Source organism: Chionomys nivalis, chromosome 6 (genome assembly GCF_950005125.1).
Source record: "Chionomys nivalis chromosome 6, mChiNiv1.1, whole genome shotgun sequence".
In the NCBI taxonomy this organism is placed as follows: Eukaryota; Metazoa; Chordata; class Mammalia; order Rodentia; family Cricetidae; genus Chionomys; species Chionomys nivalis.
In genome coordinates, this window is record NC_080091.1 from 39,026,983 (window position 1) to 39,043,948 (window position 16,966).

General features: G+C 44.0%; 1 protein-coding gene across 4 annotated transcripts in view; it reads left to right on the forward strand.

The window, feature by feature from the left end:
- Positions 1-1,010: 1,010 nt before the first annotated feature.
- The window catches only part of Maea (macrophage erythroblast attacher, E3 ubiquitin ligase), a 39,316-nt gene continuing 23,360 nt past the window's right edge, over positions 1,011-16,966 (forward strand). The window contains exons 1-2 of one of the 4 annotated variants that reach the window (XM_057772848.1): positions 1,011-1,113; positions 2,052-2,238. Coding sequence is in view for 1 of the 4 variants with exons in the window: in XM_057772847.1 (XP_057628830.1) it covers positions 1,045-1,113 (69 nt within the window). In the remaining 3 variants the exon portion in view is untranslated. Of the gene's footprint in view, positions 1,114-2,030; positions 2,239-16,966 lie in introns of those variants that run through there. The other 3 variants (XM_057772850.1, XM_057772847.1, XM_057772849.1) reach the window with 3 other exon arrangements.

The window sequence follows — 16,966 nt, forward strand, 5'->3', positions numbered from 1 at the left end:
AAATGCAGAGAAAGGAATCTAATATGCCTCATTCTGTACAGATAAAGGGGTTCAGTGACCTCAAGTTTATTGTCTGGCCACCAACCGTCAACTTTAAAATAGAGGAAGAACTAGAGCAGAGGTAAGAGGTATAATGACTAAACAATCCTAGTCAAGGTGTGGTCTGGTTGAGCATTAGTTTTCTGTGGAGTGGTTCAAAAGAACTCCTTATTGCCTGAGGGGACAAGGTGATTCGCAGGTCATCACTACTTGTGCTTTAGGGTGCAGCCTACTTCACAAATAATTACCCTCACTTGGGGGCCCTGGAAGGTCAACATTGTTCAGTTTCAGTTCCTTGCTAGATGTTAACCCATCAGTACCATTGCTCCAGGAATCCAACTTGACAGGTGTAGCACAGTCACTGGACACTCTAGGTGCCTTTTGGACCCGATTCAAGGAGTCAACATTTTTTTTAACAAAACCAGTTGCTGAGCGTTCCTTATGGTATCATCTGCGGGAAAGCCCAGCTGCTCGCAGGCCCCGTCCTACTCTATTGTAAACATCCACTTTTATCTTTCATTAGGAAGCCTGTGTAAGGACTCCAGCTCTGCTAATCCGTGAAAATGGAGACGAAGGAAAGTAGTTCCCGGATGGCAAAAATCGCACCTCCGAGTGACCACCAATAGATGATGGCCACCAAGCACTGAGACAGGGCCAGTGGCCACTACCAGAAGTGACCGGTGCGCGGGCGGGGGCGTTTACAAGATAGCTACCTAACGCGCGCTACCCAGCCCCAACCGCCAAAATGCACACAGCGTAGGTGTCTAGGCTACCTAAATCTGTATCAGCGGCCTAGGCCGGCTGACAATTCAATGAGGAAGCCGCTCTCTAGAGCCGTCGACGATTGGTCGAGCCCGTGGACGGTGATTGGCCCGGGACTTCTTTCTCTCGAGCGGTCCGGTGACGTGATTGGTGCAGGCGCTCAGCCGCTCCGCCTGCCCCCGCACGTCGCACGTCACTACCCGGCGTGCCGCGTACCCGCCTCCTCCGCTCGGCCGGCCCAAGATGGCGGTGCAGGAGTCGGCGGCTCAGCTGTCCATGACCCTGAAGGTGCAGGAGTACCCGACCCTCAAGGTGCGTTCTGTGCGCGGCCAGAGCCGCTACCGCACCTTCGAAGGCGCCGTGGGGGCGCAGAGGCTGGGGCGCGGCGGGAGCCGCTTCTCCAGGGGCTGCACGGCCGGGGGCGGGGTCGGGGGCGGTGGGGCTGTGGCTCTCCGGGGCGTCAGACAGGGGCCGGGGCTTTTCGACGGGGCCCCCGGGAGCTCTCTGCGTCCTGGGGACCCGATGGCGCGGGGCGGCGGGGTCTGAGGACCCCCGAGGTCCGGGCGACGGCGCCTGAGCCCCGCCTTCCGCCTAGAGGCTGCGGGCATTCCGTGTGCGGGCAGCAGGGCTACGGCCCAGGCTGCGGGCACTGGAGAATTGGGGGCCCATGGTCGCGGGCGTGGGTCGCGGCGGCACCCGGCGTCCTTCCGGAAGCTCGGCCTGGGGCGTGGCGGGCATGCCTTGGTGCTAATTAGGGGACCAGTGGGGAGCATTGGCGACCCGGTGGCACCCTGCCTCGCTGGCCGTCCCCAGCGCAGCTCCTGCCCTTGGTTTCCGGGGCGTGACCTTGGGTGGTCGCTGCGCCAGTGCGTTCCTCTAGGACAAATGTTCACCCCTTGATGGACGACTGGTAGTGGCTCTTCGGTTAAAAGGGGGTTTGATGGTGGCGGATGGACTGCAGTGAAGCACCGGGGAAGAAAGCCTTCGGAGAACAAATCGGGTAGTTTTTAGGAAGGCCGGCCGAGCCTTGGGATTCTACATTCCTACTGAAGGCCGGGCAGCTTTCTTCTGGAGCGCTTGGCACCGTGTCTATCTCTGTGGTGACCGAGCGGTTACCGTGTGGCTTGGCGGTGGGTGGGTAGTTTAGCCGAGATTGAAGAGCACAGGTTCTAAGCTCGGCTGCCTGCTTGTGCTTAGGGAGCCCCGGAGTGCGTATGGGAGGCACCTGATTGCTGGCATTCTCTCATCAGATGTAAGCCCTAGGGAGCGTTTGTTTCCCACTAGGGTGAAGTGAGCGATCACGTATTGCACACGGACGTCTTGGCATTCACTGGAAGTTATCTGCTGTCATTGTCCCTGTGACATCTGACTGCTCTGGTGTAGTTGGTCTTCACAGGAGGGCAGAAGCAAGGCCCTGCTGCTCCTCTTCAGCAGTAGGTGAGCAGCCATATTTAATTGCTGTTTTGTATCCCATGCTTTATTCGCCCGAGGAAAGGAGCAAACAATGCTGGCATCGCCAGCCTCTTTGCCACACCTTCAAAACGAAGGGTTATTGGGGGGGGAGGAGGGGGAACTCGTGACAAACTTAGGTCTTGTGCATGCTAGGCAAATGCTCTGCTACTGCGCTATACCCTTAGGCCTTGTTTTCTTTTTTTGTTTGTTTAAAGCAGGCTTCTGTTGGCCTTGAACTCTCAAAATTCTCTTTGTACTTCCTCCTGAGTGCTGGGATTATAACAGTCGTTAGCCAGTTTTCTGGCATTGTTGGATTTCTGTTGATTGACAGATGGAAACCCTGCAGCCCCTAGTGGGCTGTACCTGGGAACTGCTATCAGTGGACCTGTAACCACTTTGGGGCCTAGTCAGGGCCTCCAGGCCTGTTGCAAGGAAGTTGCTTTGGGAGAACGTGGTTTTCTGCTTTGGCTGGTGAATTTAGGACCCACAGACAGGAAGGGTTTCCAGAGCTCCCTCTCTGGTCTACAGAATGCATTAGACAATGAAATGGATGTCCAGGAAAGGATTCCTCCAGTCTTATGTCTTCTGGTGATCATGAGTGCACTTTGCATTCCAAAGCAGTTGCACAGCTTCTGAGTAAAATGATTACATGGATCCTCATGCAGGTACAGAGAGGTGGTGGTGTCGTTAAACAAGATTGCCGTCTCTTTCTTTTTTGGAAGAGTGACAATAAGCAAAGATTTGTGGGTAGAATTGCTACTTCCTCAAGAAAAAATAGCACTTCCCTGCAAGTCCTTTAGATCCTAGCATATAATCTCTGTTCTGTTGACAGTGTGTCTTTGCTTTGTTAATGTTTTCCTATAAGTTACTATTGCTTATTTGTTATTTGTTTTTTGAGATGGGCTCTCATACCGTCTTGGCTGGCCTGCAATTCATTGGGTAGCTAAGGATGACCTTGAATTTCTGCTGCTCCTGGCTCCAGAGTGCTGGGATTTCAGGCATGTGTACCACACCCACTTTATGCAGTGATGGATATCAGATCCAGGACTTCCTGCACGGTTGGCAAGTACTGTGCCAACTAAGCTACATTTTTCGCTTCATTTTTTTTTGTCATTTTTTTCAAGAGTAATTAATGCTGGGTACTGGGAAGTTTTATAGCTTTGATTTAGAAGTATGTATTGGCACAGAATCGATAAGGATGCCAGGAGAAATGTATTTGTGGACAGTCTTAGGAACGTTCAGATGCAGGTGTGGCATGGTGGGTTGGGATCCACAGGAAGTGAGAACTGGGGGCTGGAGGGCTCCTGAACAGTCATGGGAACGGAGTATACTAGATAGACCTTTACACTTTTTTATTCACTGAAAAATTCATAATTTATGTATTTTTATCATTGACAGATTTTTTTTACCTGCCAAGCAAGGCTTCCTCAGATGTGCAGACTTGGCAACTGCAGGTGGGCTTAAGCAGTGAACTAAGATGTCTATTGTGCAGTCTCAGGCCCCTGGCAGGAACTCTTTTTCTGTTTTTCCTTTCTCTTCATTTTCCTTTGAGGTGCTATTGCTGACATGCCCTGACCCTGAGCATGACTCTTTCCTGTTCCTGTATTTCCTCCATAGTGGTGAACTGATACAGGCTTCTTTATAGCCCTTGGAACCTTTTGGCTTCATTATCCCAGTTTCTGGGGCCAGGAATTTCAGGATGCTTCCTAGTATCTCTAACCTCTGCCCACCAGGTGTAGGAGTGTCCTCAGAATACCTCCAGACATCGCCAGGTTGCCCTGGGTACAAAGTCACCAGCATGAGGATCTCTGGACTGAATGTTGCTTTAGGCAACTTGTTTCTGTGTTCTTCAAAAGCTGTGGAAATGTGGTTCATAAGACATCCTCTTGTATTCTGACTGCAGAATATTCTGCTGAAGTCTGTTCTGATGCTAGTTTGTAAATGACGGCCCTTTGAAGCAAGAGGAAACTGGGATTTGTGGCTCAACGTCTTAAGCTTAGATCCCTTGTTTGATTTAAGTTTTAAGCGATCTTTAGTTACAGAAGACTTTTCTTCCTTCAAATTACTCTACTGAAGACACCACTCCATCAGTATTCCTACTTACCTCCAGATAGCTGTGGCCTAGTGCCATGCCAACCTTCTCTGCTCATCACCTAAGTCAGGAAGCAGCTGTTCAGTCCAGTGGCAGGAGCTGAAGACACTAGGACAGCCAGCTCTGACCCCAGCTCCTTCCTGAATCTCACCTGCTGTACCTTTCCGCTTTTGAACACCTAGTCAGGTGTCTGGCTCCTGCAGTTAGTTCTCTTAGACACACAGACACAGCTGCTGATCTGTTCTGTGCTTCACAGAAGCCTAGGTGTGTTTTTGAGCATAAACTCGTGTGTTCTTGGAATTTTTACAGGAATAGTTAAAATTTCAGTCTTGAGTTTGATAAAAGACTGGTGGACCAATTACTGCTTTGGTAATTCATATCTTGAAATATCACACAAAGTGTGATAGAAGCCCTGTATTATAACTTATAGAGCACTTTTGCAAACTTCTGGCTGGATTGGAAAGATCATCAAGTATTAAAGCTGCGGATGATCATAAAAGTTTGACTTGAGACAGGCACACACTGCATTAAGTAGTAGGTATAACAGTATCCTACAACAGTCTAGATCTTTTAATAGGCAGATTTGAAGCTGCTTTTCTCAGTGGGCAAGCTATATGATACTAAGAGTACTTGATGCATTCTTTTTGTATTCTTAAGTACTTGGTAAATTGTAATCTCCTTACTCCTTTATGCACCAAACCCTGCCAGATCTTCAGCGTTCTCTCTATTCTAGTCTGAAGCTTCCTCCTTTTAAACCTGCCATCCATTGGTGGGCCCACCTGAATTCCTTTTGTTCTTTAAGAACTCTCCCACCTCTCACTCACCTTGTCTTTGATTTGTTGGACATTTGAGTGAATGAATCTGTTTCAGATGTGTGTCCCATTGGTGTACCTCTGTGTTTCTGAAAGGTAGGTGCCCACTGAGATTAGAAAGGCTTGAATTCCATGATAACTTCTGGGTTTTTATTGCTGTTGTTATTGTTATCTTAAACAGATATTTTAATTAGGAAAACAAAACACTTTGTAATACCTAGTTCTCTGTGGTGGGTGGATGATGTTAGAGGCATTGCTAAGTTGAAGCACAGATGATATGGCTCAGTAGGTAAAGGCACCTGCTGCCTGCCAAACCCAATGACCTGATTTTGATCCCTGGAACCCATGTAGCTGAAGAAGAAACCAGTTTCCCAAAAGTTGTACTGTGTTCTCCTCAAATACTGTATAACACTCATGCTTCCACACACATGTACAGACATAAAAAAATAAACTTCTGTTTTTGTTTGTTTGTTTTGAGATAGGGTTTCTCCACGCAGCCCTGGCTATCCTGGGATACTCTGTAGACCAGATTAGCCTTGAATTTAGAGATTTGCCTGCCTCTACCTCCCAAGTGCTGGGATTAAAGGCTTGTGCCACCACCCTCTGGCATTAACTTTTTTTTTCCTTTCTATTTTTAAAGATACCAGTGAAACCAAAGTGAAGTTGAGTAGTGGAAGGGGACTGGGCTCCTGTGACTGACAGCCTGAGCCAGTGATCATGAAAATAACAGCTGGTGCTGTGAAGCCTTGTGAGCTGTGTAAAGTCTGGCTGATATTGCCCCAGAGGCCTCCTGAAGAAAGGAGACTGACTGGCCTGTACAGTCAGTGTATATATCCATCTGTGGAAGTCCCGTGACCACCAGTCTCCGGACTCTGCTGGTGGTGTGCAGTTACAGAATCTTAGACATAGGAACCATTTGAAAACTTCAAGAGAGTTATTCACTGTTGTCACAACTAGTAATTATTTGGCAGAATGTGTCTAAATGGAGAAAACTCTGTTGTTGTTGGTTTTTGTTTTTTAAAGGTGTGGGCCTGGCTTTACTTTCCTGACTGTGAACCTCTGGTGCTACCCATTACCTACCTCTATCCCAGGTTATCCTTCCTCATGTCCTATCATCCATCCTTCCATCCATTCATCCATCTTGAGCCAAGGTCTCTGTAGGCCCAACTGTCATGTACCTTGCCATGTAGACCAGGCTGGCCTCCAACTCATACCCTGTCCCCCAGCCTCTTCCTCCTTTTAGATACTCTTTCCTACCCATCTGTCTTCTCAGACCTTTCCCAGCTGCCTATCTTGACAGTTGTGGGTCCATGTGCCCCACTTTAGATCTTCAGGGTGTCTACTGGTGTTCCTTCCTGCTCCCTCCCCACTGGGTTGGTCTGTCAGTTTTTAGACAAGAACTATTGCTGCTCTCTCTACCTTCTTCTCTTCTTCCTACCTTCATACCGTTCAACCACATGTTTCTTCAGGTTTTCTTTCTTTCTGGACAGTCTATGGTTCTTTTACTGTTTCTTCAATCTTCTTTTTACTAGCTTTTTGGTGTCACCAGTTAACCCTAAGAGGTGGCCTTAGTGCATGCATCATCACTGCCCAGCTGATTTTTGGGTATTTGGGATAGTCTCACTGTATAGCTCTGGCTGCTCTGGAACTCGCTCTATAGACCAAGCTGGCCTGAAACTCAAGAGATCCACCCACCTCTGCCTCCCCCAGTACTGGGATTAAAGGTGTGCGCCACCATAATAACCATCTTAATTACTCATTTTTTTTAAATTAATTTATTTTTTTTGGTTTTTCGAGACAGGGTTTCTCTGTAGCTTTGGTGCCTGTCCTGGAACTAGCTCTTGTAGACCAGGCTGGCCTCGAACTCCCAGAGATCCGCCTGCCTCTGCCTCTGCCTCCCTAGTGCTGGGATTAAAGGCGTGCACCACCACCGCCCGGCTTAATTACTCATTTTTAAAGATTTATTTTTAATTATGTTAGGTGTTTGTGTGTCTGCATGTTGGTATGCACATATGAGTGCACATTCTCTGAGAAGGCTAAAAGTATCAGATTCCCAGATCTAGAGCTACGTTTTCCAGCCTTGCCATGGGTGCTGGGAACGAAGCCTCAGATCCTCTGGAGCAGCAAGTGCTCTTAATCTCTGAGCCATTTCTGAAGCCCCCACCCCCAGTTTTGGTTTCTTTATAGTATTAGTCACAGTTCTACAGAATTATCTACACTTATGTCTTTTTTCTTTTCCTTCTCTTTCTGTCAGACATCTCCTTTAGAATATGTTTTGGTAAGCCTTGTGGTGGTGGTGAATGGCTTTAATCCCTGCACTTGGGAGGCAGAGACAGGCAAATCTCTGTGAGTTTGAGGCCAGCCTGGTGCCTGGTCTACAGAGCAAGTTCCAGAACAGGCTCCAAAACTACATAGAAGCCCTGTCTCAAAAGAAAAGAATATGTTTCAATCACTGCCATATTCCTAGCACATCCAAGAGTACCTGACACAGAGTCACTATAAACAGCCATTGGCCAAATGAATTTCTCTACTGTCTGGTTGGAAAATTCCTTAAAATTTTATGTCACTTTTGTGCATTTATTTGAATTCCAGAGTGCAAGCATATACATCCTTCCTTGTTTTGTTTTGTATCTGTTCTCTAACCTACTTGTGCTCTGGAATTGCAACATCGACCTCCTGCCCCTAGATGTCCAGCATTCTTACTGATAAATTGAGTCAGCCGTCTGTGGATTCTGCGTTGATTCAAGCAGTTGCCCCACTTCTGAGGGCCCGGACAGCCACTTGGAGGGTCTCTTGCACACAAGTACTTTCACCTTAAACTCTTATGCTTGTGCCACTCCCCATGGGCTGTGCTCAATACTTGGTTTCCATTGTGGCCTGCCTGCCTATGCCCATTGTCTTGTTCTGATGATTAGAAATAAGTTATCTGTTCCCTATCCCTGCCCATCTCCATCTCTCACAATTAAAAGATGTGCAAATAATGACTGCCTTCTAGTTATCCAGTGAGCAAATTGTCACATTCTCTCTTAGCTTATCTTGTTTACTATCTCTGGAGCAGCCTCACCTCTGCTTTTACCCACATTGCCCTTGGTCATGCTATAACTATATTTATAGTGCTTAGACCCTATGCTGTGACCATGTGTCCATCTGTAGCAACCTGTCAGCACGTATCCTGGTGTTCAACTTGACATCTCAAAGCTAGTGACTCCACAGTCTTTCCCAGGCTCACAGCTGACTCTCATTCTTAATGGGGCAGCACCCAAGCTTGACCCTGGTAGTTGGGATCTTAGCAATCACATGAGTGATAACTGTAATGACGCTGTAACATGCAAAGACAGTTGTTAAAAACTTCCCAATTGTGAAAAAGCCCAGTACTGGATAGCTACATGCTAAAATTCTCGGCAATATCTAAATCTAAGCTCTCAGCACTTGGGAAATGGAAGCAGGAAAATCAGGAGATCAAGAAGAGACTGTAGTGAGTCTGGGCTGGCTGACATTCCTCAAACCAGTAGAAATCACACATTAATGTCAAATGAGTTCTCCCAAAAATGCAAAGTTAGCTCACCTTGTGGAAATCAGTATAATGGACATATTAATAGAATAAAGGACAAAAACCACACAATCATGTAAGTGAATACAAAGTAAAATCTTTTCAAGATAAAAATACCAACTTTCTCAACCCAATAAAAAGTCTTCAAAAAAGCAATTAACATAATGCCTAGTGGTCAGAGACTGAAAGCTTCCCCTAAGATACAGGACAGATGTCACTCCTCACAACTTCATTTAACTTTGGCCTGGAAATTGTGGTCAGGGCAGACAGACAAGAAGCCAAATCTTGGAGACTGGAAAGGAAGAAGCAAGACTATTTGCAGATGACATGATCATGCAAGCTGAAGGAATGCACACCAACACACAAGCTATTAGACTTGATGAGTTCATCGTTGTTGCAGAATACAAAAGCAGTATATAAAAATAAGTATATTTTGTATTTCTGTACCCTAGAAGTGAGCAGCCTAAAAAGAAGTTAAGAAAATTTGATTTACTGTTGTACCAAAATAATACAATATGTAGGAATAAGGCAGGATTGTTAGGATAGCATTACTCCCTGAATTAATGTGCAGACTCGACATGATCTACATCAAAATCTCAGCTGGCATTTTTGCAGAAATTGGCAAGCTGTTTGTAAATCAACACTATGACTCAGGAACCCAGACTAGTCAAGGCAACCTGATAAGCAGCAATTATAGAACTTGGAATTTTGGGTCTGATACTTCTTATGGAGATGTAAGATTGCATGATATTGGCAAAAGAATAGACATAGCAAGAGGGGTGGTGGTGGCACATGCCTTTAATCCAAGCACTTGGAAGTGGGAGCAGAGGCAGACAGATCTCTGTGAATTTAAGGCCTTACTGGTCCAAGAAGACCAGAGCTACACAGAGAAACCCTGTCTCAAAACACAAACAAAACAAAACAAAAAAAAGAATAGACATAGCTACCAAAATTAAAGTAGGCATTTGTTTGTTTGTACATTGCTGAGGATTGAACACAACACTTTACCCACAAAGCCAAGCACTGTACCAATACTGCACTACACACTCAGCTTTTTTTTTTTTTTTTTTTTTTTGGTTTTTCGAGACAGGGTTTCTATGTGGTTTTGGAGCCTGTCCTGGAACTAGCTCTTGTAGACCAGGCTGGTCTCGAACTCACAGAGATCCGCCTGCCTCTGCTTCCCAAGTGCTGGGATTAAAGGCGTGCGCCACCACCGCCCGGCCCACACTCAGCTTTTTAAAACAATCCATCTTTTTTTAAAATATTTATTTATTATGTATACAATATTCTGTCTGTATGTCTGTAGACCAGAAGAGGGCACCAGACCTCATTACAGATGGCTGTGAGCCACCATGTGGTTGCTGGGAATTGAACTCAGGACCTTTGGAAGAGCAGGCAATGCTCTTAACCGCTGAGCCATCTCTCTAGTCCCACACTCAGCTTTTAACCCATATATTTAGAGTAATTTATTTTAGCAAGTATATCAAGACAGATCAAGAATAGTGTTTTCAACAAGTGCTGAAAACAACTGGGTTTTCACAAACAAAATGTAGTTGGGTCCTTATATTACAAAATATCCAAGAGCCAAAAATAAGTCAAAAGAACTAAATGAAAGATCTAAAATTATAAAGCTTCTAGCACAATATACAAGATAACTCTAACCTTGAGTTAGTCTGTGGTTTCTCAACACCTGAGCACAAGGAGCCCCAAATAAAAGACTGCTTTGTGGGAAGCTGCGAAAATGAGAAGACTGTCATTCAGAGTAAGTGTGCCCATGTCCAACCCCTAAAAAATGTATGCTGAAGCCCCAGTCCTTGAGGTGTAATCTTTGAGAAGTGGTTCAATTTGGAACAGATAAAATGTGCTACATAGCCAAGGATGAGGATTTTTTTTTTAGTGTAGCATTTTTGCATTAAACATACCTCATCCAAGTTTTATTTATTTATTTTGTTTGTTTGTTTGTTTTTCAAGACAGGGTTTCTCTGTATAACAGCTCTAGCTGTCCTGGAACTAGCTCTTGTAGACCAGGCTGGCCTTGAACTCACAGGGATACACCTGCCTCTTCCTCCCGAGTGCTGGGATTAAAGGCGTGTGCCACCACCACCTAGCCCCAAGTTTTATTTTTAACCCCTTGTCACATTTGCAATTTTTAAATATTTTAAAAGTTGTGTGTATGAATATTTTGCCTGCATTTATGTAAGTGTACCCTGTGTGCCTGGTGCCTATGGAGTCCAGAAGAGAGTGAAGGATCAACTACAACTGAATACAGACAGGTGTGAACTACCTCGTGGGTGCTGGAAACCTATCCCATGTCTTCTGCAAGAGCAGCAAGTACTTGTAACTGTTGAGCCATTTCCAGTCCTCCATTTGCAATTTTTAAAATTATTCTTTGATGTATTTATGTGTATATATATATTTGTTCATTTTTACCTTCACTATCCTCTGATTCTCCTCTACTACTACATCTGCTTTCTTTCCAACAAGTCCCTTACTTAATCTCGTTTCATATTTTGTGAACCAGTGAGTATAGAATTACTTGCAGGAGGATGGATGGGGGTTATCTATTGGAGCATGAGCAACAGTGCTATATACCACTGAAGAAATAACACCCATTCCTCCAGCAACCTCTAGTTGCCAGTAGCTCCTCAAGGAGTGGTGTGGCCTCGTGAGCCCCTTTGCAATCCATGATGGAATGCTGATGGGCCCCATCGTGACCACAGCTGCTGTGAGCTCGTAAGTACAACCACCATTTAATGTCCAGAAAACTGTTTCACAGCTCTCTCCTCATCCTGTGACAGTTACATTCTTTCTACTCCCTTTTGAGTATGCCTTGAGCTTTGGAGGGAGTGGCACAGATGTCCCATTTGGGATCCAGCACAGGACGGTCGTGTACTTTCAACACTTTGATCAGTTATGAGTCTTTGTGTTAAACTGTTGCTCACTACACAGAGAAGCTTCTCTGACCAGGACTGAGAGCATCACTCGTCTATAGTTAATAGATACTTAGAAGGCAGTTTGACAGCTTGACCACAAAACAGCCTTAATAGGTTCCCTAGTAGGAAACCAGCCATAGACTTTTGACCAGGTTTACAGTACCAAATGTGAATTCTTCCTGTGCAGTGGATCTAAACTCCAGTCAGAAAATGGTTGGTTACTAACCCTCATAACGTTCATACCACTATTGCAAAAGTGGTCAACTCTTTGCTGGCAGGCTTCATAGCTGAGTAAGTCTGTTGATGACTATTCTTCCTAGCAGCCTGTGTAGCACCTTCCAACACTGTGAAAGCTATCCAGAAAGAAGGAAGTTTCCAAGTCCTGCCACCAAAGTGTGTGGTGTTTTCAGTAATGGGGTCATAACCATCCAATTCTGATTGGCAGCCTTGAACAATGGCAGTAAAGTAGCCTGTATTGTTTTAGGGACCTCTAGCACTTCAGTGGCCAACAACTTAGGGGAGGCATTCCACACCTGGTACTAGTATTTTTATTTAATTTATGACTTTGGGAGCAGTATAATTTACCCATGCAGGTAAATACATTCAAACCTTTTTTTTTTTTTTTTAAGACAGGGCTTCTGTGTGTAACAGCCCTGGCTGTCCTGGACTAGCTCTTGTAGACCAGGCTGGCCTCAAACTCACAGAGATCCACCTGCCTCTGCCTCCTGAGTGCTGGGATTAAAGGTGTGTGCACCACTGCCTGGTTCAAACTTCTTTTAATTACAGTTTTCAGTTAGCTTGCAAAATAGGTTTTTATATGACTTTTTAATACTCAGTTTGATTACCCTTCCCCCACCCTTCTCTTCCCCATCCCTCCTTACACCTTTTTACCTGTATCTTCCCTGTTTACTGTCATATCACATGTGTTCTACTATCAACTGATCATCTTCTTCCATTCTCCCGCTCTCCCTTCTAAGTGCTGGGATTACAGGCATGTGCCACTATACCTGGTTTGATGTGATGCTTGAGATGGAGCATAGGACTTTGTGCATGCTAGTCAAGCACTGTACTGTGAGTGACACTAATCCCCAGCCTGGATTGTTGTCGTTTTTGTATGTACATGTGTGGGCATGCGTGAGTAGAGAGAACAGCTTTTAGGAGCCAGTTCTCTCCTTGTATGAGGTTCCAGGCATCGAACTCAGGTCAGCAGGCTTGGGAACAAGTCCTTTTGCCCACTGAGCTGTGTTCCTACTCTCTAATGTCTTTATAATAAGATAGTTGGCTAAAGCACTCTTCATATATACCAAAAGAAGATGTGGGATTATAGCAAGCAAGAGAATTTTTGCTAGATCCAGCACTGACAGGACCTTGCTCCAAGATTTTCAGCCTTTTTAACTTCTATAGTTGATTGTATGAGCTGAGCTGACCAAGATAATTGCTCACAAAATAGGAAGAAATATTTGCAAATCACCGATCTGATAAGAGCATGTGTTGCGCTATATGAAGAAATCTTACTGTTGAGTAATGACTTAAATTTTAAAAATGAGCAGACATAGTGGATAAAACAAAGTTCTCACTATGCAGACTTGAGGACCTGAGTTCAGTTCCCAGGACCCCCCACATAAAGCCTTGTTACAGAAGGCTACCTGTAGCCCACCTGTAATCCTAGTATGTGGAAGACTGAGGCAGGGTATCCCAAAACAGCTGGCTGTCTAGACTAGTCAAATTGACAAGCTCTGGATTGGGTAGGAAACCCTACCCCAATAAAATAGAGATACCATAAATGTCAACCTCTGGCCTGTACACACACTTGTGCATGTGCACCTACATGCATTCCAAAAACCAAACAATTTGAAGACTTTCTCCAGAAAAGATCCACAGAAAAGATCCATAAGAAGGTGCTCAGTGTCTTTAGTAATCAAGGAAATGTTGTGTGGTTTGTGTCATTTACAAAGCTTGTGTCCTCCTAAAGGTCATTTCCTCCTCAAATGATTATAGAAAGTGTCAGCTCCTATGTTTGGATCTATGATCTGCTTCGGGGTGGTCCCGATAGATGTATTAGGCATGGCTTAGTTGTCACTACTTTGAGGTGAGTTTCCAGCCTGCTGTTGTCACAAGACTACAATCTCCCTCGGCCTTGTGGCTGGACATGTGTGGTCGATGTGGGACTCTAGCTGCGGTTTCTCCACTCTCATTCTGTCTGTCTCTAAGCTCAGACCAGCACCTTGTTAGGGAATCACGAAGGTTTATAGTTACTTCTTTTTGTTGTGGTTTGGTTTGGTCTAGGGTAATGGTGTTGACATGGGATCTTATGCAGCCCAAGCTCAAACTCACTATCCTCCTGCCTTAGATTCCATGCCACCATGCTAAGCTATAGTATTAAGTCTTGATATCACGTACCATTGCTCATATTGTATCAAAATTGTTAGTTGGTTTCTGTAGTCAAAAAGGATCTAATCTTGAACTTCTTATCCTCCTGCTTCCTCTTCCTGAGTGCTAGGATTGCAGGTGTGCACCACCACTATGCAGTTTGTTTATGCAATGTTGGGGAACAAATTCAGGGTTTCATGTACTCTGGGAAAGCATTGTCTGTACCAACTGAGCCACATTCCACCCTGAAATTTAATTTTTTTTTGTAGTAAAAACACAACATAGAATTGTTAAAGTGCACAGTGTGTGCGCTCTTACTTGTGTGTACCCTCATGGTGCATGAGGTCTCTGGAAAATTCAGACTTATAGAACTGAAATTCTGCCATTAGAGAATTACTGTGCATTCTACTTTTTTCTCTGAGAGCTTGTAGTTTTTAAGAGTCTTGTTTAGTAGACTTTGATCTTTTTAGGAGTCTTGTTCAATGACAGTTTTGTCATTTTGTGGTTAGCTCATCTTACTTAACATGATGTCCTCAGGTTTCATCCATATTTTGGTATGTGGCAGGATTTTCCACTGTAAGGCTGAATTATATGTATATGCTGCATTTTCTTCATTCGTCAGTGAATACCCAGATGGCTACTGTTGGGTTTGTAGTAAACATGGTATGCAAACATCTTGTAGATTTGATGCACACTCAGAAGTGGGCCTGCTATCATATGTGGTTGTCTGTAGTTGGCATTTTCTTTACTGCCAACCAACTCCCAAATAGACACTTATTATTAATTATGAATGCTCAACCTTAGCTTAGGCTTGTCCCACTAGCTCTTTTAACTTAATTTAACCTGTTTCTATTCATCTATGTTTTGCCTCAGGGCTTTTCACCTTTCCTTTATTCTGTATGTTCTGCTTTCCTGCTTCCTCTATGTCTGGCTGGGTCACCCCTAGTGTCTCCCTGTCATTATCTTTCTTTTCTTTATTCTCCCCTGAGCCTAAATTCCTTCTACTTACTCTCCCTGCCTGGAAGTTCCTATTTCTCCTCCCTAGCCACTGGCCATGTAACTTTTTATTAAACCAGTCAGGTGCCTTAGGCAGGCAAGGTAAAACAGCAACACATCTTTATATAGTTAAACAAATGCAACTTTTGTCTTGTTTTGTTTTTTGTTTTTTTCAAGCTTTCTCTATAGCTTTGGAGCCTGTCTTGGAACTCAACTCTGTAGACCAGGCTAGCTTCGAACTCACAGATATCAGCCTGCCTCTGCTCCCAAGTGCTGGGATTAAAGAGGTATGCCACCACTGCCCAGCTATACAACACATCTTTACATAGTTAGACAAATATTTTGCAACACAAATGCAACTCATCTTTACATAGTTAAATATTACACATTTCCCCCTTGTCTAAATAAAAAGAAAGGTTTTAGCTTTAACATAGTAAAACTATACTCAATAAGAACACTTATAAAGTAAGAATTGTATTTACAATATCCAGTCCATTTGCACTTGACAAATTCAGAGAAAATACTCCATTATCTGTCCTATCTTGGTGAATCCAAAGTTGTGTATCTAATTTACTTTTTATCCTAACTTGTATTACCATCCCCAAATGATCTTTTTAGACCTCAAATCATTTTCTTTTTTTTATTTATTTATTTTATCTTTTTTTTATTGAAAAAAATTTTCTGCCTCCCATTTCCCTCCCCCCCTCCCGCCCCTCTCCCCCTCCCCCCACTCCTCTTCTCCTCCCTCTCCAGTCCCAGGAGCAGTCAGGGTTCCCTGCCCTGTGCAAAGTCCAAGGTCCTCCCCCCTCCATCCAGATCTAGGAAGGTAAACATCCAAACTGTCTAGGCTCCCACAAAGTCAAATCATTTTCTTAGATAAAAGTTTAAGCTTTTATGTTTCTCAACCTTTTAAACTTTACATTTCTTATGTAAGTTTCTTTTCTGAATCTGGTAACAAGAAAAACTGTAACTATCTCTTCTTCAACTCCATCAGAGACCCAAGAAGGATATAATATTACATGAGTAAACGGGAAGTGTAGAACAAGCAACTTCCAAAATTATAGAAACGAGAGCAACTGGCTGCCTGGATAGTCATCCAGAGTTTCTCTGCAACATTGGGGCATCCATCTTTGGCTTCCAGGCCTAGAATATCTGGCAGACTTTTATATGAAACATTAATTTTGAAGGACTGCCGCACCTTATCTTGACCAAGTTTAGGAGTCTTTTTTCTTTGTGTTTTTCTTGTCAAGTTTGTATAGTATACTGTCAGTATTTCAGGCAAGGGCAGTTTCTTGCTCAAATGGCTAGCTTTACCACAATGAATGCGAACTCCATATGGAGGTTCTTCTACACTCATCATCCTTTTATGAAATAGATTGGTGCTGCCAGGAGCAACGTGTCTGACTGTCATGAAAAGCATTAGGTTATTAAACATCTTAAATGCCATATTCTGTAGGTCTCAGAAATGTTTGAACATCATCTGTCTATCTAAAATATATCTGTTTAACCTTGTAAACATACCTAATGTAACTACAAGCTTGATTATTATAGATAAGTAACTACTAACCTGTATTTTTTAATGATCCTAAACAGAAATAATAACTTTCAAGGACTAGAACTTTATATTACTTTTTTTTGGGGGGGGGGGGTTTCGAGACAGGGTTTCTCTGTGACTTTGGAGCCTGTCCTGGAACTAGCTCTGTAGACCAGGCTGGTCTCAAACTCACAGAGATCCGAGTGCTGGGATTAAAGGTGTGCGCCACCATCGCCCGGCCTTTATATTACATTTTAAAATGAGCTGCATAGTTTAAACAAGAGTAGAAAAATATATATGGTATGACAAAAATAACCTTAAATTTGTATCCATTCCAGTGTAAAATATTTGAGATGAATAGTTGTCTTTTTAGTCCTATATTCCTGTATTCCCACTAAATGATAACAAACATCCATAACCCACCGA